Source organism: Diadema antillarum, unplaced genomic scaffold (genome assembly GCF_040938485.1).
Source record: "Diadema antillarum isolate AM-2024a unplaced genomic scaffold, OU_Dant_1.0 scf00000098, whole genome shotgun sequence".
In the NCBI taxonomy this organism is placed as follows: domain Eukaryota; kingdom Metazoa; phylum Echinodermata; class Echinoidea; order Diadematoida; family Diadematidae; genus Diadema; species Diadema antillarum.
The window spans coordinates 1,331,960-1,353,384 of NW_027270987.1; the positions used below are offsets into that span (position 1 = coordinate 1,331,960).

The 21,425-nt window shown below is 38.3% G+C and overlaps 1 protein-coding gene across 1 annotated transcript in view; it reads right to left on the bottom strand.

The window, feature by feature from the left end:
* LOC139718627 (succinate-semialdehyde dehydrogenase, mitochondrial-like) overlaps nt 1–21,425 on the bottom strand; it is a 39,208-nt gene that overhangs the window by 7,969 nt on the left and 9,814 nt on the right. The window contains exons 2-9 of the mRNA XM_071630084.1: nt 17,138–17,747; nt 6,383–6,466; nt 5,296–5,466; nt 4,449–4,565; nt 3,862–4,005; nt 3,239–3,382; nt 2,532–2,687; nt 717–886 (exon numbers count right to left, since the gene is read on the bottom strand). Of these exons, the coding sequence (XP_071486185.1) occupies nt 717–886; nt 2,532–2,687; nt 3,239–3,382; nt 3,862–4,005; nt 4,449–4,565; nt 5,296–5,466; nt 6,383–6,466; nt 17,138–17,584 (1,433 nt within the window). The 5' untranslated portion in view covers nt 17,585–17,747. The remainder of the gene's footprint in view (nt 1–716; nt 887–2,531; nt 2,688–3,238; nt 3,383–3,861; nt 4,006–4,448; nt 4,566–5,295; nt 5,467–6,382; nt 6,467–17,137; nt 17,748–21,425) is intronic.

Genomic DNA, 21,425 nt, shown 5'->3' on the forward strand with positions numbered 1-21,425 from the left:
CTTTTCAGGGTTAAGCCACCCTCAATTAAAGTCTGCCACTATACTGAACAAATGATGGAGTCCAGTGTCATTTGTCTCAAACCTGCTGTGTTACAATACAATTTATACTATACACTGACAAACAAACAAACAAACAGACAAACACATAGGATTGACAATGTTTTACGGATTTCTAACACGGCAAGGCATCTTGTCGAGTAAGGAGAATGCGATCCGCTGCAAACCGATTCTTTTTTTCTTTTTAAAGTGCCACTATATTAAGTCATTCATTTTAGTTGTTCAAGGTTTCTTCGAGTGACGTTTAAAAGCTCTTGAAAAAAAATCTTGGAAAGGAAATATATATTAGAATTTCATTTTTTTGGCACTTTTAATCTGAAAGCTATTTCAGTTATTTCTTATTTTAAACGAAATAACCATCCGTGTTCAAAATTATGTATTGATTTGAGACTTAATCTGCATTCACATAGCATTATACTTTGTATTGTCCACTGAATTGTGGCGGTGAATGATAATAAGAAAAATCGCCTACTAGACTATACTGTACGTGTGTAATAGAGCCTAGAACTACAAATTATGAGTACGTTCCTGCTCTCGGCATTTAATCAGTGTTTCGCAGAGAGATTGGTACATGGGACATGGGGCGGGGGGGGGGGGGGGGGGGAGGGGTTCCAATGAGCTAGTCATGAAGGGTATCTGACTTATCAACCAACACTTACTTTATGATCGGGGCCAGAGGTCCGAAGGTTTCTTCTCGACAGACGAGGGCGTCATTCGGAACATCGCGAATAACGGTGGGCTGGAAGTACGACCCGCCAAGGGCGTGTCTCTGGCCTCCCACCAGGACCTTGCCGCCACGAGCCACGGCATCGTCCACATGCTTCTCCACCTGTAGACATCAGAGAGAGAAATGACGGCAGGTATTGTTTGTTTGTTCATTTTCCATCTGAGAAGATGGTTGGATAACCAATATTCAGCTACGATAAGCTGGTCTCGCATGGGCTCCAGTTGATGTGAGGCGGAACACTTCACCGGGTTAAACACGCTGCTCTTTACGATCTGAATGAATGAAGCGGAATCTTTTACGTGCATGAGATGTGGCTCTCTCACACACGGGACCTTCATTTTATGTCCTATCCGAGGGACAGAGTGTTTTGCCTCTTGCTAGAGGGGGACGGTATCATTACACACAACATTGCTCAGTCCAGACTCGGGTTCGAACCCGGGTCGCTTGGGTCTGAGGCAGACGCGCTACCGACTGAGCCAACTCACCACACTAAAGTTTATAACAGGGACTCACTGTTAGCTCCAGTGAGTTTCGACAAAAATCATGAAAATAGTAAATAAATCAAAGAGTCAGCAAAATAATGCAGGAAGAAGCAAAGTTGGAGTAACACTTAGCTATAACGAACTGTGTCGTACAGTAGTACGATCAAAATGTAATGTCTGGCTTTGATTTCAATGGACTGAAATTAACTAACGTTTCAGCCAGTTGATTGCATTCGAGTATTATAATGATAGAAATGGCGAAAGGATGACATTTTGAAATTAGCGTGATACACACGCTGTCATTCAAGATAGACTTTGGAGAAGCTCTTGAATTTAATGTGCGAGGAGCGACCAGTGAAAGAAAGGGAAAACAATTCCAACAAACTAACAAACTAACAAACACATAATCTTGCGACTACACAATGTCGTATTCGAAGCAGTTATACATACTTTCCTAAATTTCTATGGTTATTTGCTGTAATTGAATGCTCTGCTGTTCGCATTGACTTCTGAGCGTTCTGTATCAGCTTTCCGATCCACACAGGGGCCTATAAGGAAGATCGTATCATTAATGCCCAGGGTCATGGCTGTGAGATTACTCAGTACTTTTCAACATGGTATGGCAGCATAGATTTACAAACAGAAAGAGGAAGCTCTGAAAGAGGAAATTACTCAACAATGTGATATCGGAAAGTCTAGAAAGTTCACTGATCGGCGCACAAAAGTTATATACATGTGTGGATGGGTTTCGAAATGCTTTCTCACTATCAGCGAAATAAAAATCCTAAAAACCTATTGAGATATCAACAAGTCTTCGCAAAACTCTATACTTCACAGCTGGAGTGTAAAGCAACATGTTTCACTGGTTTTGATTGGATATAGTACTTAGAGACAATCATATAGACTTCTGTAGGCTAGTCTTGATCTTTTCCTCTTCTTTATTTTTTTTGTTTCGTTTTTCGTTTTGTTTTGTTTTGTTTTGTTTTGATTTATTTTTTATTTTTTATTTATTTATTATTATTATTTATTATTATTATTATTATTTTTTTTTTTTTTGTTGTTGGGGGGCGGTCATTGAACTGAATACTCACGAACATGTTTGGCGTATGCTTGCACATGTCACATATCACCCTTTCCCCCCTCCCCCTCCCCCTTCCCCTCCCCCCCCCCCCCCCCCCCAATGACGTTTCACGTGAATATACCCTCTGCTCCCTCATCGTGCAAGTACTACATTGATAGAGCTTGGATCAAAGGCTAGCACCCACCTTCTCCATACCACTGACGTTGATGAGCGGTCCCTGGGTGGTGGCCGGGTCCATCCCGTCGCCTACTACCATCTTCTCCACCTCGGCGCTCAGTTTCTGGCAGTACTCGTCGTACACTTTCTCGTGCACCAAGATTCGATTAGCGCAGACACAAGTCTGACCGAAACAAAACAACAACACACACAAACAAAAGGGGAAAAGGTCAAATTCATTCTGGAAGTGTTGCATGTACTGTAGCCAGTTATCAATGTAAAACTTCCACACTATCCCTCATGAATGATTCCAAATGCTGACAATCTCAAGTACACGAAAGTAACTGTTAACTGCTAAATATGTTAATTGATAAATCGGTTAACCGCTATCCACAATGACAATTCTGGAAAGCTCACAACTCGTTAATATTTCACGCATCACAAATAGGTCACACACGTTTCACATCACTATGATATTTTCACAAATTTTTGCGTCTTAATCCAATGCTGCCAAAACACGACGGTTTCTGTTTCTTGATGTTTTCTTCTTTATAATTCCTTTGCTATTGGCAACATCTTAGGTATATAATATCAATATGACGTATAGATGTTGTGCCGCTGACAAGGGAAACGTCTTAATTTGCGAAATTAAATCAATACCAAATTTAGACAAAGAGCAGCAAACTGTTTTTCTTAAGAATAATAACAGACGGTCGAGTTGATCATACTCAGTACCTGGCCCGATCCGCGGAATTTGCAAACGAGCGTGCCCGCCACGGCAGCATCCACGTTCGCTGTTTCGAAGACAATGAAGGGGGCGTTGCCGCCGAGCTCCATGGAAACGCGTTTGACCGTGTCTGCAGCTTGCTTCAGGAGAATCTGGGGGCACGCACCCAGAGAGTGTGTGGAAGACAGTGAGTAACATACACGAAAATATAGAAACTAATACACACATAATTAGATAATGCACATGAAATACGTACCAATACACAAGAAATGTCGGATGTTTAATATCACGGCTGTTTTCCGGGCTTCCGGGCAATCAATAGGTTATCAATCATGCACTTAATAATCACAAACAAATTAAACACTTCCACCGACATTTCATAGATATTCATAGCATTTATGATACATCGTCATAATGGTCAGGCTACAAAAACCTCTAAACATCTTGCCTACGAGAACGCAACTTATCTCATTACCCACAAATATCGGACTTCTCTAGTCGGGGTTTTAACCATATACAGTTATTCACAACATGGCTTTTGAATGTGTCAGCCTGGAAAATGAATACGGAGAAATATCGTTTAAAGTGAATGAGCAGTAATTTTGACTTGTCGTGGAGGGTCTAGGTATACCTTTCCTGTATTCGTGGACCCGGTGAAGGAGATTTTGGCCACCTGCGGACTCTCGCATATCACCTTGCCCACTTCGGCGGCGTGAGCGCGGGAGCATGGCACCACATTGAACACACCCGCTGGAAGACCCGCTTCGTTTGCAAGCTATGGGGAGAAAAGAGACGCTACAATCTTGATCACAATGTCTGGCTTTAATACTACGTTATTTCTCTTAAAACATCTTCGAAAGAAGTGTAAATTAGCTGCAGTGACGCACAGTGTAATTACTATTGAATAAATATGAAATCATAGATTTTCAGATTTCTTTCACTTTCCTATACAGATTTCGCAATACATGTACTTTCCTCACATTACAATGATGAAATATTCTGAGGATTCTGCACTGTATGTACAGATGATATCAAATACAAAGCGTAACTTCTACAAACAAAACTACAGCTACTCCAAAATAGGTAAAACTGACAAGTAAAGCTTTTTTTAAGTAATTGATTGTAATGTCTGTCTTTTTTCTGCTCACGCGCGAAGTGGAATTATGAACTATATTCATACAGCCAGTCTACGCAAGCACGTTCCTCCAGTTTCCATACCTCACACAGGGCCAGAGCCGACAGGGGAGTGTCTTCGGCCGGTTTCACCACCACCGTGCAGCCAGCGGCGATGGCGGCTGCTGCTTTCCTCGTGATCATGGCACTAGGGAAGTTCCACTATACACAAATGGAGATAAGACAGAGGTAAGCGTTAGTAAGAAAATAAATGAAATATGAACAAGTCCATTATTATGACACAAACTGTCACAGCACGATGCTCTGAATATAGGAAAAACCCTTTCAGCGCTACGATTTACAAAAACGCCGTTGACAATGTATTGTATGACTACGTTTTTACGAAGGTAACGACAGAATTAACAATCACTTTTACTAAAAGATATCCATTTCCTAGATCGCCTGAAGAAAACTTCTTCCCATTTTGCTCTTACAAAACAACAAACATAATTACAACAAACATAATGAGCAGCAGCTACATTTTCCTGATTTTATTGAGATATGTTATGTTGTCAAGTAGCTATTGTTCTGTGTACATTTTGATAATATTAACGTCGAAATAATAATAAACAATATTGCGGGGGATTTTTATGTGTGTATACATAATCTGGTCCCAAGTCTTAATTCTGGTTATTGACTGACAATACATTGGAACATGATTATCAATGTTCTGTTGGCATTGATAAACCATCAGCGCCAGTCTGAAAGATAAAATGTGTGCTGCTGCTACTACTAACTGCTACTGACTACTACTACCACAACCACTGCTATTTAGAGTATAGCAACAAAACAGGTGCATTGAACAGCTCGTTACTAGATTTCCAGGGGAATACAAGCAGCAATATATTTGAAAACATTTTAGTAAACCGGCCAATTGGGACGTGTAACGTACGGGTGTTATCATGCCGGCTACGCCTACTGGCTGCTTCATGAAGATCATCCGTTTGGTCTTGAACGGCGACGGGACAACGTCCCCGTAGGCCCGCTTGGCCTCCTCAGCAAACCACTCAAAGAACGACGCTGCGTATCCGATCTCGCCCTTAGCTTCCGCCAGTGGCTTGCCCTGTCGTGTCGATCGGTAACCGTCAATCCGCGCGACATGGGGAAAGTTTGGGGTGTGAATAAAGAGAGTTTACATGATAAGACTGAATATGTCTTCTTTAAAGTTGTTTCCTTGCACGATGAGATGGTATATTATCATACATAGTCGGTACGTGGATTATCGCAAACTTCTACTAATCATCGGTCAGAACAGTTAAGTTGTCAGACATTGCGGAATGGGAGTCAGATATGGCGATTATTAAGAATTAGAATAAAACGACGCACAAGTATAGACCTAGTTGTAAAAAAAAAGCAAGGTGAAGACGAAAATAACATTGCGCTGTAAGTCGGTGATACGTGCGTTAACGGGAATCATATTATCATTATAGTGCGCAATAGCGATTATTATCGGTTTATCAATACAAATTAATCATGATTCGTTACTATAGACATATTACTGCGATATATTTAACATGATCACTTCATCTTACGTTTGATCCACGGTGGAACATATGTTATCCGTCATATCAGCAGAATTACCCTTATTTAATGACTGGGAAACTGTCAACATTCGGAATCATGTTGTCAATGATTACACCTAGTGTTTGAATTTTACAGATACAACGTCGATAATCACGTCAGATAGAGAATAAAGGATTTACCTCCTCTCAAAAAAAGGAAAAAAAATCGAGTGAAAATATTCACTCTTGAAGGAGTGAATACAAAAAAGAGTGAATTTAGAGTGAAATTGGAGTGAATTTTGAGTGAAAATGTTCATCTTCACTCGTTTTAGAGTGACCTCAGGGATCACTCCAAAATCTTCGAGTGATCCCTGAGGTCACTCCAAATTGAGTGAAATGAATGATATAAATGATATACGTATATTCTTATAAGAACATGTTTACGGCATATAAATTATGGTTGCCGTCATTACGTACGTTTTCAGCCGTCAGGATCTTTGCCAGCTTCTCCTGATTCTGCATCATTAGCTCAGCCCATCTTCGTAGGATGATACTCCTCTCCTGCCGATTGGAACAAATATCGATTCTTTGTTATCGTAACCCATTAGGTCCTTGGGTCCTTACTGCAGAAATAATCACTTTGCCCTCTTTAAATTGGAAACTCTACTTTTGTTGTTGTTTTTTCCCTGCGTATACTAAAAAAAGGATTAGTTGAAACCGTTAAATTCATCGGATCTTCACAAAATTAGAAGAAAAAAATACAGTAAATAAAAAATAGCACAATATGTCAACATCTTCCGAGTCCCAGGCATAATATATAAACGCAGACACGTAGACCTATCATTCTGTACCTTACGCTTCTGAAGAAAAATTAATGCAATCATGTGATTCAACTTATGGTGTTGTATATGCTATCAACTATAAAGAGAGAGAGAGAGAAGGGGGGGGGGAGAAGAAGGCAAAGCAGATGCAATGTCACTGGTTCACCAAATTCATATGAATGTTCATGATCCTTCATATTTACGCACACTGTGTTTCGGATTTATTTTACGTGTATGGCCGTTGATGGAACAATAATTCTTGTAACTTGGCAAGCAGCCACGGGAAGACGGAAGCAAGTCTCGTCCAAGGGACTGGGCAAAGGTAACGAAGTACCTTATTCGAGAGTTCATCTGCTGATGCTGGTGGCTCGAACCAAGAGTCTCAATATTGAGAACCCATGATCATAACCACTGAGCCGTAACACCTCCTAGTATGTTGTATTCTTTTGGAATTTCGTATCCTTTTGAATCTATATCTTGTGGAAGATACACTATATTCGTGTATTTACGTGCATATTCCACATCATACTTTTGAACTTTATCAAATGTAGTTTTGAAAGCTCGTCCCGGATCGTGCTATATTATGCCAGACAATTCTGTATAGCAGGACAATGTGCACCCTCCATTGACAATATTGTCTCCCCGTGTGCACCCTCCTTTTTCTGTGTATCAACTGATTGGCCATCCTAGTCATTTATTTCAAAGAGAGCTTTGCGCAAGATTTAAGTCTCCCTCATACGGGGCGATTGCCTTCAGTCATACCATGGCTAATCCGCTTGTGGACAAAGAAAATGACATTTTCAGAAAATGGTATTAAGAGGCTTAATGGTCATCTCTCAGAGAACAAGCAGGAGGGGCTTATATCGTCTTGCATCTTCGCAGAGAGAAGAAAATTACAGAAGTCCTGCGATTCCAGTGAATTATACGGACATGAGTACATGTCATGACGTTTTGACTAAGATATCTCTCAAAAGGCAGTATTCTGATTCAAATTTGAGATTCATTATAATTATATAGAACATGCGTTACCCCAAATAAAAGTGTTGATAACTGAGAAATGGCTGATTTTCAGTTTTCTTCCCTTTGTTAAAGTTGAGAAGTATTATATATGTGAAGGTCTCGATCGGCCTAAACACTCTTCAGATTATTTTTCATATGAGGATGGGTCCGGATCATGGTTAGTATCCGGGCGTGTGTATACACAGACCGAAAATAAGAGACTTTGCCAACATCCTTCTTGTCTCTTTCAGATTAGTATAATATGCATTTCACTTGCCACCGCGGGAAGGCGGAAAGATTGTTAAAAAAAAAGTGGCAGACTACTTGATATTGGTCTCCACTTCAATCCGTATCGAAAATACAATAACACAATAACAGTACACTGTGTACGAGTTGTCTTTGTTTTAAATTGAAGTAGAGAGAACAAAAAGAATGCAACTCTGATATCGTCAATAGCCTGGGATTATTTTGGATTTATATTGTACTCATGTACATTCAAAGTCATTTCCCTTGAGCAATTCAAGTAAATTTGACGGACTATTTCCCAGTACTGAGATGAAAAACAACCTCGCATTATAGGAATATGGGGGGGGGGGGGTCGGACACAGCTCTCTGGTTGTTAGGGGCGTTTATTACATTAGATGGCATGAATTGAACATGGGATAGCGCCCAGAATTATTGATGTCACGTAACTTTAAATGATCTGGTAACTTGTGTACTCAGATTTATTGTACTTCAAATTTACGAGCCATTAACTACTAGTGATCCTAACCCACAACTACGACGGGTGCCAGAGATTTTGTCCGATAATGATTAACGGGGCAAATTCCACCAACAGAAGCAGGAACGTAAAATAGCCCATCGCATCGCAGGCTATTAAACCGGAACACGCGTGACATTGAATGTTAAGATAACTTGTTCTACGTGAAGGAGAATAATAATTTATATCTGTCAAAGTTGAATTCATCATATATCTATAACAAGGTTTAATACGCGTGAGATTATACCTGTCGGAAAATTTTCAAACAATGCTTGTGTGTGTCTACGATAAGGTGCGCGATAACAATATTTGCGATTCAATATAACGTTTATGACTTCCATAAAATGAGTCGAATGATAAAACTTTTGAACGTTTTATAATGAAACAGTACAATCATGTACTTGCACAAAGAAGCGCTGTCTTTTCTGTTATTTTGTGTTGTTGTTTGTGTTTGTCCCCAACGAATTGAACAAAATGCTCCTTATCCTCTAAGTGGACAGTTGATTGTATGAAATGTGGGGAATTATGCCCATATGAATAATATTATTAAAAATAACAAAATACCGGTGATGTTCAGAGTAAAACTTCACCACCTTGCAACGGATTTTGAATAAATCGATCACTGATAAGATGGGAGTTCAGAGTGCATGTTTACTTCAGTTTCATAAGAAATGCGAAATAATCTACCTTTGATCTTCTCTTCGTATTCACATGGTTTGCTCTTCGTCAATGAAATACCGTGTGTCTATGAAGTGGCCTATCAATATCGTTGTAATATATCTACGCATTACAAGTGTATGTGTGTGTGTGTGCGTGTGTGTGTGCGTGTGTGTGTGTGTGTGTGCGTTGGAAATTCTTGGAGAGGCCTGAACGGGAACGCATGGGAGAGGACTTTGTATTATTCATGTCTTGTACCAATGCACGCTTTATCATTCATAATGAGAATCTAGTTATATAATGGAAACAAATGAGCATCTTACGTTAATTTCTTTGGGATAGGGCTAAGAGGAATAACATTTTTGCATGGTGTAAAAGCAAAGGAAGTGACATTGTTTTTCTTCAAGAAACTTATAGTACTGTTGATGTAGAGGAAAGGTGGAGCTCAGAGTGGGATGGCTCAATGTTTTTCAGCCATGGATCAAACCATAGTAGGGGAACTTTAGTTTTGTTATCCCCAAATTTAAAGTTTAAATTTGAGAATGTTTTATTAGATAAAGATGGGCGTTATATATTACTGACGGGAGAACTGAGAAGCGTGAAAATATTAGTAGGTAATTGTTATTTCCCAACTAGAGATAAAGAAAAAACACAGTTTGAATTTTTGGATAAGCTAAATACTAAGATAGCGGAATTGTATGATCCTTCTCAGCTCGTAGTTTTAGGGGGAGATTTCAATATACTCATGAATGGAAAATTAGATTATATGGGGCAAAAGAATATTATAAAAACTAAGTTTAATGAGAAATTGGAAGAATTTTTGAGAAGGTATGAGCTAGAAGATGTGTGGCGAAAAAGAAACCCGGATAAAAGGGAATTTACTTTTAGGCAAAAGTGGCCAATCGTTCAAAGTCGTTTAGACTATTGGTTTTTTTCCTCTAATGCACTTAATTTGGTTAATAAGTGCGATATCATTACGTCAATTACACCTGATCATTCTTGTATTTTGTTACAACTTAAGAATCTAGCAGATAAATTTTCATTTGGTAAATCTTATTGGAAATTTAATAATAGTTTATGTGCAGATCTTGAGTTTGTTAATATGTTGAATGAGAAAATTTATCAATTAAGGGAACAATTGATTCCAGAAATCCAGGATAAATTACTTTTTTGGGATTTTTTAAAGATGAAAATGAGAAATATTATAATCAGTTATTCGAAGGAGAAGGCAAAACGAAGGAGAAAGGAAATAGAAAAGTTAGAATCAGAAATAAGTCATTTACAAACTCAATTATTGACTTTACCTGTAAAATTTATAACGGATGAAATTGAAGAGAAAAAAACAGCACTAAACAATTTGTATGATTATTCTCGCCAAGGTCTGAGAATCAGGTCAAGAGCAGAGTGGTATGAAGAGGGAGAACAGAAAACACAGTATTTTGAACAGTTGTTGAAATCTAAGAAAAGGAAAAGTGTTATCAAAGAAGTATACAATGAAAAGAAAGAAATAGTGTCAGATAAAAATGAGATTTTGAAAATTATTAGAACATTTTATGAAAAATTGTATTCTGCTTGTGATATCCTTGAAGATGAAAAGTTGATGTTTTTATCTGGTATTCCCAAATTAAATGAAGAAAGTAGAAATTTATGTGAAGGTGAAGTAACTAAAAATGAATGTTATGAAGTTTTGAAGGAAATGAAAGTTAATAAGTCTCCGGGAAATGATGGATTTACTGTGGAGTTTTATAATACTTTTTGGCCAGTTTTAGGAGATATTTTAGTTGAAACGCTAAATGAGGCATATAATAGGGGGGAACTGTCTACATCTCAAAAGCAAGGAGTAATTACACTTATAGAGAAGGAAGGTAAAGATGGTATGTATGTTCAAAACTATAGACCTATTACTTTGTTAAATGTTGATTATAAGATTTTATCAAAAATATTAGCTAAAAGGATTCAAAAGGTGTTACCGGAAATTATTCATCATGATCAAGTAGGCTATATGAAAAACAGAAATATCGGAGAAGCTGTAAGAATAATAGATGACATTCTTTTTCATGCATTGGAACATCCTTGCGGTTATCTAGTTGCGGTGGACTTTGAGAAAGCATTTGATTCGGTAGCGCATATCTTTTTATTTAAAATTCTGCAATTATTTGGTTTCGGGAATTCATTTCAATTTTGGGTTAAAGTCTTGTACACGGATATCAGTAGCTGTGTTATGAACGGTGGAAACTCAACGGGGTACTTTAATATCAAACGGGGTGTGAGGCAGGGTGATCCTCTGTCTCCATATATATTTTTATTAGCTATGGAAACTTTAGCTGGAGCTATTAGAAAAGATAAGGATATTAATGGAATTAAATTTGGTCAAAATGAAATAAAACAAATTTTATACGCGGATGATATTTCTTTGTTTGTGAAAGATGAGGGTTCAATTAAACGGTTACAATTTTTATTTGATGAATTTGGGAAAATAAGTGGTCTCAAAATAAATAAAGGGAAGACTAATTTCTTATGGCTTGGGGAGGAAAAAGATAGGCCAAATATTCATTTGTTTGGGAATTTTGTTCAAGAAATCAAAATATTAGGAATTTATTTTTCCTTAGATGTTAAGGCAAAAGAGAATTTAAATTTTAAAGAAATATTAAGTAAGATAAAAAGTCTTTTAGGATGGTGGAAAGAAAGAGATTTAACACTTATGGGAAAAATACATCTTATGAAAACATTCGCCTTGTCAAAATTGAATTATGTAGCATCACTTATTGTTGTTCCTCAGTGGGTATTTTCAGAAGTCGAAAAAATTACCTTTGATTTCTTATAGCATGGCAAAGACCGTATAAAGAGAAATATTATGTATCAAGATTATGAGTTTGGGGGTTTAAGAATGACGAACTTTCGGTTATTTGTTAAGGCACAACGTATTATGTGGCTAAAACGCCTTCTATATGGAGAAAAAGAAGTTGGGTGGAAATTATTTTTTGACTTCTGTTTTAGTACTGTAGGAGGTAGATTCCTGTTTATGTGTGACTTTGATTCATCTATTATGACAGATAATGTACCACCTTTTTATTCGGAAATATTGAAGGTTTGGCTCGATATCTATAAATATAGACAATTGGAAAATGAGGTTGTAAATCCAATAATATTTAATAATAGGAGTGTACGCATAGCAGGTAGGATGTTTTTTCATAGAGATTTATTTGATGCAGGAATAATTACAATACAAGATATATTAGATAACGGTCATTTGAGATCTCAGTCACATTTTCAAAGCTTGGGTCTTGGTTTTAAGGTAGAAGAATTGCTTAAACTGAATGATATATTTAATGCTATACCCCAGAAATGGAAGGATTCTATGAGAGCAGGTACACTTCAGCAAGTTGATTCCACAAACTTTGACTTAAAATTGATTTTTTCTGGTCAGAGAGTAAATTTGCAAGTTTTAAAATCGAGAAAAATATATGAGGCTATGGTGGAAGATTTACAGTCATCTTATGTTTTACAAATCAAAGATGACCACAGTAGCTATGATTATACAAACAAAGAAATAAAAGATCTTTTTATTAAACCGAGTAAGTGTACATTGATAAGAAAATATAGAGAATTTCAATTTATGATGTTACATGGCGTAGTTTACACTAAGGAGCGTTTAATGAAGTTTGGTTTTGTAACAGACAGCCTTTGTTCCTTCTGCCAACATGAGCCTGAAACTTATCTGCATTTATTTTTACACTGTGTTAAAGTGAAACCGTTATGGGAATTCATAATTAATTATTTTGATATAAATGAGTTAAGGAATATGAATTGGAGAGATATATTTGGGGGAATTTCTGGTTATTCAAATAGATCAAAATGTGTAAATACTTTGATTATCTTAACAAAATACATCATTTTTAAATCTAGAACGGGAAATAAGTTACCCACTGGAGAAAAGATGCAAAAGATTATTGTTGAATTAATAAATGAGGAAAAAATCCTTGCGACCAAGGCTGGGAAGCTACATGTACATTTACAAAAATGGGAATATTTTGAGACTTCGTTGAATAAACCAGTCTGAAGCTACGTGCAACGTCTGTGACTTTTAAGAAAATAGTAATGTTTCCATAGTATTCCACTCTTTCTTTTCTTCATTTTTTTCCCTTTCCTTCATTCCTCCTCCTCTTCTTCTTCTTCTTTTTTTTTTTCTTATGTTGTTTTGTATTTTCTCCCCCTCCTTTCCCATGCGTTCCTGTCAGCCTGTTGGCGGGCTGATTATATAACTATATTTACTATATTGTGATGTGTAGGCAAGAGCAGTTAACCAAATTAGGTGCATGTGTATGTGTGTGTGTATGGGTGTGTTTGTGTGTGTTTGTGTGTTGCATGTGTACAGATAGGGGTGGGGGAGGAAACAGGAAGGGAGGGAACTGGTGGGGGTGGTCATAGGGACTCAGTAAGGGATATGAGTTAGTAGGTGGGCGGGTATTGGTTGATAAATAATATGGTTCCATTATTTATTACTGTATAATTTTGCTGCATAATTCATTTGGATGATTATTAAGATTAATGCTAGAAGAATTGAATTATCACTGTTAAATTCAAGCAATTTTTTGAGAGCATAGGGGAAGTGACTGTATGTAAATTGATAATTGTTCATGAAAATGTAATTTTTGTTATGTCATTATGTACAGCAATAGCAAATTTGCTATTATGATCACAAATGTATATTTTCGTCATTTCAATTGTAGCAAATGAAAATTGTTATTTTTTTCTATTACTTTGAATGGAACAGAATAAACATCGTTGAAAAACAAAAAAAAAAGTATTATGTTTGTGTGCATGTGGGCGTGTGGTTGACTTTATGGAGTTTGACGACCAATTTCAGACAGAAAGAGACGGCGATAGAGAGAGTGGTAGAGAACAAAAAGAGAGAGCTACAGAGATACAAAGAAGGGAAAGAAAAGGATTACCAACATCGTGCTTTCACGAGTCCTTTCTCCAGTTTCAAAGTACAATCATGAATGATGTGATCAAGAGCACAAAGAACAGCTTCAGGGGGGTGTTTCATCAAAATCCTTGGTTTTGATTGGCTGAGAAGCTCTGGTCACTGCCTGTTACTATGGTGATTGTCAGCGATGACAACTTGTCAGCGCTGACAAAAGTTGATGAAACACCCCCAGGTCAACAAGAATTACTAAACATAATGAATATTGCATGAAGTGATCCATGGTTTGGGGGTCGAAATTTTTGTGCACAAAGTACGCATAAAATCTGAATACATTACAGAACCGGCCTTTAAAGAGAAAAGCCAAATAGAAAGGAAATGCACTCAATAAGCAAGGTTAAAAATGAATAACGTACATATTATTATGCAATATATGCATATTGAATATATGAGTTGATTCCATAAATAAATGCAGTAAACATTCCTTTTTTCGACTCCAAAGGGACCAAAGAAAACTCTTCGGCTTACGTGAATGTCGACTTACACGACAGAATTAACATAATTGTTCTATAGTTATCTATCGGGGGGCAGATTTTTTTTTTTCTTCGACGTATCCAATTTTTCGAGATGTGCAAGCTCGATGTAGGCGAGGTTGACTGTATCTATCTATTCAATATCCCCACATATCGATTTGTCTATATCTATATATGTGTATGTGCGTGCGTGTGTGTGTGTGTGTGTGTGAGAGAGAGAGCATGAATGCATTTTAGTAAATCATACAATGTACATGACCTCGATTCTGTACTATTAGATTAAATCCATGACAATGCACAATAATCCCAGGGGTAGATTTATTTTACCAAAGTCAAAGGCAGAGGTGAAATTCAAAAAAAAAAGTACGGGGTCATCTACCATTGCACTTGGAATGCACATAATATTGAATAGTGCCTTAAAGGGATGGTACAGTATTGGTGGAGATGGGAATTGGGTTTTAACTTTTTGCGAGATACCAAGAGAACACTTATGAAATAGTACAGAGCATACCATTTTAAGAGGAATTCAAAGTTTATTTGATGAAAATCGGGTTTGGCATAACTGAAACATCCAAAAACAAAGGAAAACAAAGCGATCGTAAAAAAGTGTGGGTCCCACACTTATTAGAATCGCTCTGTTTTGGATATCTCAGCCATTTCAAAACCAATTTTCATCAAATAAACGTCGAATTCCTCATGGAATTACATGTTCTTTCATATTTCATAAGAGGTTTCTCATTATCTCACCAAAAAATGTAAGAAACCTGAAATTAGGTCTCTCCCAAAACTATACAGTCCCTTTAAAACCTACTGAACACGCACAATGAATTTGTTTAAGTATACAGGTGGTGTCTTTCACATTAAATTATAACTAGGGCCAGATCTCGTGGGTATAATAAGTGCATGAGCGTACGCTATATCGTAAAATCAACAACAAATGCAAATTCAACCAATATATTATATGGTATCAGAACAATAATAAAATTCATCCCACGAAGTCATTTTTCCGGTCCCTTGACAAAAAAACAATTAAAGTACCAGATCTTCGCTCTGCAGAGCAAAGACCCGGCACGAGCGAACCTTGAAGGTCAAATCATTTTGTATGACTTCTCAAAATCTTCTTCCTGTACTTTGAACCTTACAGCTGTACCTACAGTCGAAATAACGCACTGTCACCATACCGTGTGCCCGGTAAGAGTATGAGTCGGTATGTGTAGAGATTATCGGGGACATTTCATCTAGTTCTTTGTGCACTGCAGGAATTCCTACGTGGAGGCTATCGAGCGTCTTATCCAATTGTTTGATATAGCGTCGTTTGTCTGATGGTCGTTACGTAATGTAATGTACCCATAACGACGTTTAGTTGCTCTCACAATGTGTTTTGTTCTCTCTCTCTATTTTAAAACGATTCGTCCACATTCAGAATAGGTGGAATCTTGCTCCGCCTGGCAAATCATTAGTACAACGAAATTACGCCACAGTTACCTGTCTCCATCGCATTTCTATGGGTAGCTCAATAGACCACTTCACCAGGGAGGTGGAAGAGAGATCGACTCTTTCCCACCTCCTCGACTTTACTGACAAGTCACATTACATGTATACCTTAATAACGTAGACATTTCCCCTAGACAACAATCAAACTTCCCCAAGGCTTGCCTGACATACCAACAACTACAATGCATACGAAATGGATTCTACGTATTGAAATGATTTTAGTATGCACAGGTGGAAGACCAAGCTTGCCCAGGTCCTTAAAAGAAAAACATTCATAAAAGTATTATTTGAATACGCTAATAAACTGACATAATAAAAATGAAATATATTTCTCGAGTTGGAGTGCACAAAGAAATGTAGTTTCTGTTGAAATAATCAGTCGCCTCACTCCTGTGTAGGCCGTCACAAATGTTTTGTGAATCGTGTAGTAAAAGAAGTCCTGAAATCGTCGGGAGCAGCAATGATTATTAACCTTACAATGATGCATTACGAGGTCGTATTCTTTGGGTTGATATTCGAAGAAATGCACGGAAACGTGTATACTTGGGTGCAAAATGGAAAGGATAAGGGAAAAGTGGAATCAGGTCGACAGCACAGATTTAGTGTTCAGGTGATGTATTATTTAGAATCCCTTGAAGACTCAAAATATGCAATCATAATTACTTTCCCAAGTGAAGAATCTAGAAAATCATCACAAGAAGGCGAAATAAATCGCTACTATTACTAAAAGCGCATTTGGACCTATAGCGGGGAACACAAAAAAAAAAACCCACAAAAGCAAAGCAAAGCAAACCAAAACAACTTTGAATCAGAAATTCGTATTGACATCGAAGCAAGGGTATTTAATGACAACTAGGTCAACTGATGGAACGGACGCTAGCTTGTATGAGCCTGATGGACACCCGGTTGAATTTTGTTGGCCCATGCAACCCGATATACCACCTACATGTATCTCTGACAGTTTCATTCGTTCAAGACCACGTCTAGTCTGAAGCGAGTGAGCTCTACAAGGATTCTCTCTTAAGGGTTTACATGATATACCTTGGCAGTTGTGTCCCTCCAGGGTCCGTAAAAAGTCTCGTAGGCAACCCTGACCGCTTCTTCCATGTCGGCGGCATTGCCATCAGCAACCAGGGCCAGTTGGTTCCCATTGGCCGGATTCTTCACGGGGTACGTCGCTCCGGACTTGGCCGCCACCCACGAACCGTTGATGAAAGCCTGCTCGCGAAACAGCGGGCCGAAGCTCGACAAGGACGACGACATTCTGAGGTGCTGGTGGAAAAAGAGGTGCGGCTTTGGGACATCCGTCCGTGAGAGTCTGGCGGTGAGAGGTCCTCGACAGACGGTGGCGTGCGGCTGGGATGACACTGACTGATGCCGGAGCGAAGTGTGACACCTCGTGCGGTTGCTGAACCGTGCAGAGAGCACCCTCGGAAAATTTGCCGAAGGCCTGAGCAGGTATGTCACTGACTGAGCCATCATTGCCATTTCATGTGTCCTGACTATCGTGTAGTACAACGTAGGTGGCGATAGTTAATTCCCGAGCTAATGTTTATTCACTCAGGCGAGCACGCTGCCAGCTTCATCAAACTCGTGACTTCCGTTATCTATTCTGTGCGAGGTCTATGCTTGTCCCATTGATGAGAGATCCCTGTACAAGGGGGAGAGAAATCGATTAACTAATATTCATGTTCAATGCATAGATTCATTCTTCATGATAAACATATGTAGTTCTTATACACGAGAATGTTCTCCGCAGCTTGCCCGACACAGCAAAATCTACAGCTGGCCAGAAATATTTCACATTATCATTGAAATGTATATAAGGCTGCGTTCACATATGTATACGGTATTCGGTATTCGGTATGCGCTCTTCGCTATGCGCCGTCAAGTCGACCCAGTACACCATCACCCGCACCATCAACTCCCTACTTCTTCCTCCTACACAATCATCCCTGCAATAACAATTTCTAAACTGCACCGGAATGCCAGTCTACATGCCTATTTTTGCTAAAGGGCAAATCCAGACCAAAATTGTCATCATTTCATAAACGAAAGATGGTATACGCTGCTCGAAAATCGAACAAGCGCGATTCCCACTATCAGGGGCGGATCCAGGAATTCTGTAAGGGGGGGGGGGGGGGCGTGACTAATATTTCTAGTGCCACTTCCGGGTTTCATTTCATTGTTTTTCTTTTTATTTTTGTTGTTTTTTTACGAAAATTAAAGGGGGGCGTGCGCCGGTTGCGCCCCCCTCTGGATCCGCCACTGACTATGCTATATTATTCGCAGCTATTCGGTATTTTCGAATAGTGCCCTATTATGTGAACCGGTGTTAGGAAATCCTATTGTTCGATTCAAGCTGTTCGCGTGTCCTCGAAAACGAGCACCGAATACCCGAATAGTATACTTCTATGTGAACGCAGCCTTATGGTTACTTTGTGGCTTGCATGATATCAACACTTTTATGAGGGGTTTTCCCGTTCATTTTCAAACTATTTCATTCAATATAATTATTTGTAGTTTAATTTCATCCCGAGAAATCTGGAATATGCAAATCCTAATTTCAAATTCTTCTTTTGTCGATCATTTTCGAACAAAGTCAATCCAATTTAGTCATTAACTTTTGTCACACATTCACGTCATTTACAATTTAAATCCGTACAATTGCAAACGTGACATCAAACGCAATTTCGTCTTTTAAGGGGGTATCTCACTGAGCGGCGAACGTTTGCGAACGTAGCGAATTTGGGAATTCGCCAGGGTTCGTAAACGGTTGCAAAAGGTTCGTTAACATTCGCAAGAAGTTCGCAAACGGTTTTTATTGTCGCAAACAGTTTTTCTTGTCGCAGATAAATTTTGAACATGTTCAAAATTTCTTTGCGAACCTTTGCGAATTTGTATTTTCGCTAACAATTGCAAACATTCGCAAACATTCGCAAAACACTCGTAAGAATTCGCAAACGGTCGTAATACGGTGTCGCTAACATATGATTCGCCACTGCTAGCGAACAAGTAACCACATGGTTCCTATATAAAAGCTTCTGACACAGACAAGGTTCCACTCTAAGAAAGTTCTTGAAGCTCTTGACATCTCCATCATAATTGTAATTGCTTGAAAAGCTTTTCATATTGACTAAAGTCTGTCCTCTGCAACAAGCACTCTCTGACTCTCTTTCTTTTCTTCTTCCTTTCTTGTTTTTCTTTATTTTATTTCTCTTATGCTGCACAATTATAGCTGTAGCAGCAGCCTGACAAAGCAGCTCTTCAAGGATAGCAACACCTTGAGCCTCTTCTTGGCAGAAATTTATTTACATATCCTGGAAATCCATTGTCACAAGAGATCTGAATTCAGTGGAAGGTTTTATGTCGTTTTATGGGTCTTACTATACACAATCGCCTGGTACTTTTCTAGGTCCAACAACATTCGCAAAATTGTCGCAAAGGATTTGCAAACAGTTGCTAGTATTTGCAAAACTGTCGCTAACATTTGCAAAATTGTCGCTAACATTTGTAAAATTGTCGCTAACATTTGCTAACATTCGCTAATAGTCGCCACCTGTGTTCGCAAACACTTTCGCAAACATTCGCTAAAGTGTTGCTAATTGTCGCTAAACATCGCTAAAAGTCGCTAACTGTCGCTAATGGCAGAAGCGAACTTTGATTTTTCGCAAACATTTAAAAAAGCTGGTATCTCACTGAGCGGCGAACGTTTGCGAACGTAGCGAATTTGAGATTCGCCAACTTTTCTGACGAATGTTTGCGAAAAATCAAAGTTCGCTTCTGCCATTAGCGACAGTTAGCGACTTTTAGCGATGTTTAGCGACAATTAGCAACACTTTAGCGAATGTTTGCGAAAGTGTTTGCGAACACAGGTGGCGACTATTAGCGAATGTTAGCAAATGTTAGCGACAATTTTGCAAACGTTAGCGACAATTTTGCAAATGTTAGCGACAGTTTTGCAAATATTAGCAACTGTTTGCAAATCCTTTGCGACAATTTTGCGAATGTTCTTGGACCTAGAAAAGAACCAGGCGATTGTGTATAGTAAGACCCATAAAACGACATAAAACCTTCCACTGAATTCAGATCTCTTGTGACAACCGTTCAAGATGGATTTCCAGGATATGGAAATAAATTTCTGCCAAGAAGAGGCTCAAGGTGTTGCTATCCTTGAAGAGGTGCTTTGTCAGGCTGCTGCTACAGCTATTCTCTCTAGAAAAGAAGAGTGAAAATGTTCACTCTTGAAGAAGTGAATAACAGAAAAGAGTGAGTTTCAAGTGAAATTAGAGTGATTTTGGACTGAAAATGTTCATTTTCACTCAAAATTCACTCCAATTTCACTCAAAACTCACTCTTTTCTGTAATTCACTCCTTCAAGAGTGAACATTTTCACTCTTTCTTTTTCAGAGAGTTGTGCCGCATAAGAGAAATAAAATAAAGAAAAACAAGAAAGGAAGAAGAAAAGAAAGAGAGTCAGAGAGTGCTTGTTGCAGAGGACAGACTTAAGTCAATATGAAAAGCTTTTGAAGCAATTACAATCATGATGGAGATGTCAAGAGCTTCAAGAACTTTCTTAGAGAGGAACCTTGTCTGTTTCAGAAGCTTTTATATAGGAACCATGTGGTTACTTGTTCGCTAGCAGTGGCGAATCCTATAAAAACGTTAGCGACACCGTATTACGACCGTTTGCGAATTCTTACGAGTGTTTTGCGAATGTTTGCGAATGTTTGCAACTGTTAGCGAAAATACAAATTCGCAAAGGTTCGCAAAGAAATTTTGAACATGTTCAAAATTTCTTTGCGACAAGAAAAACTGTTTGCGACAATAAAAACCGTTTGCGAACTTTGTTGCGAATGTTAACGAACCTTTTGCAACCGTTTACGAACCCTGGCGAATTCCCAAATTCGCTACGTTCGCAAACGTTCGCCGCTCAGTGAGATACCCCCTTTAGCGATCATTTTCGTCAAATTTGCCTTCAAATTTATCTAATACCCTTTCTGTTATGATTTCAGTTATTTTTTTCCTGTAACCGTTCACTTTTCCACATTTTATACACACACGTGTACCCCACCCCAACACAAAACAGACAGACAGACACACGCACACATACAAATACACCATACTCAAGAGCACATCACACGGAGACAAATATAATTATTATGTACTGTCACACAAACGATTTCCAGGCACATAATTAAAGACAAAAAAAAATTATATTGTAGAGTCTTTTATTTTTTATTTCAAAACGGACTTTCTAATTTTTTTTAAGAAGATCGAATGAAATGAATAAATACAAGTGTACATACATTTACCTCCATCAAATCAT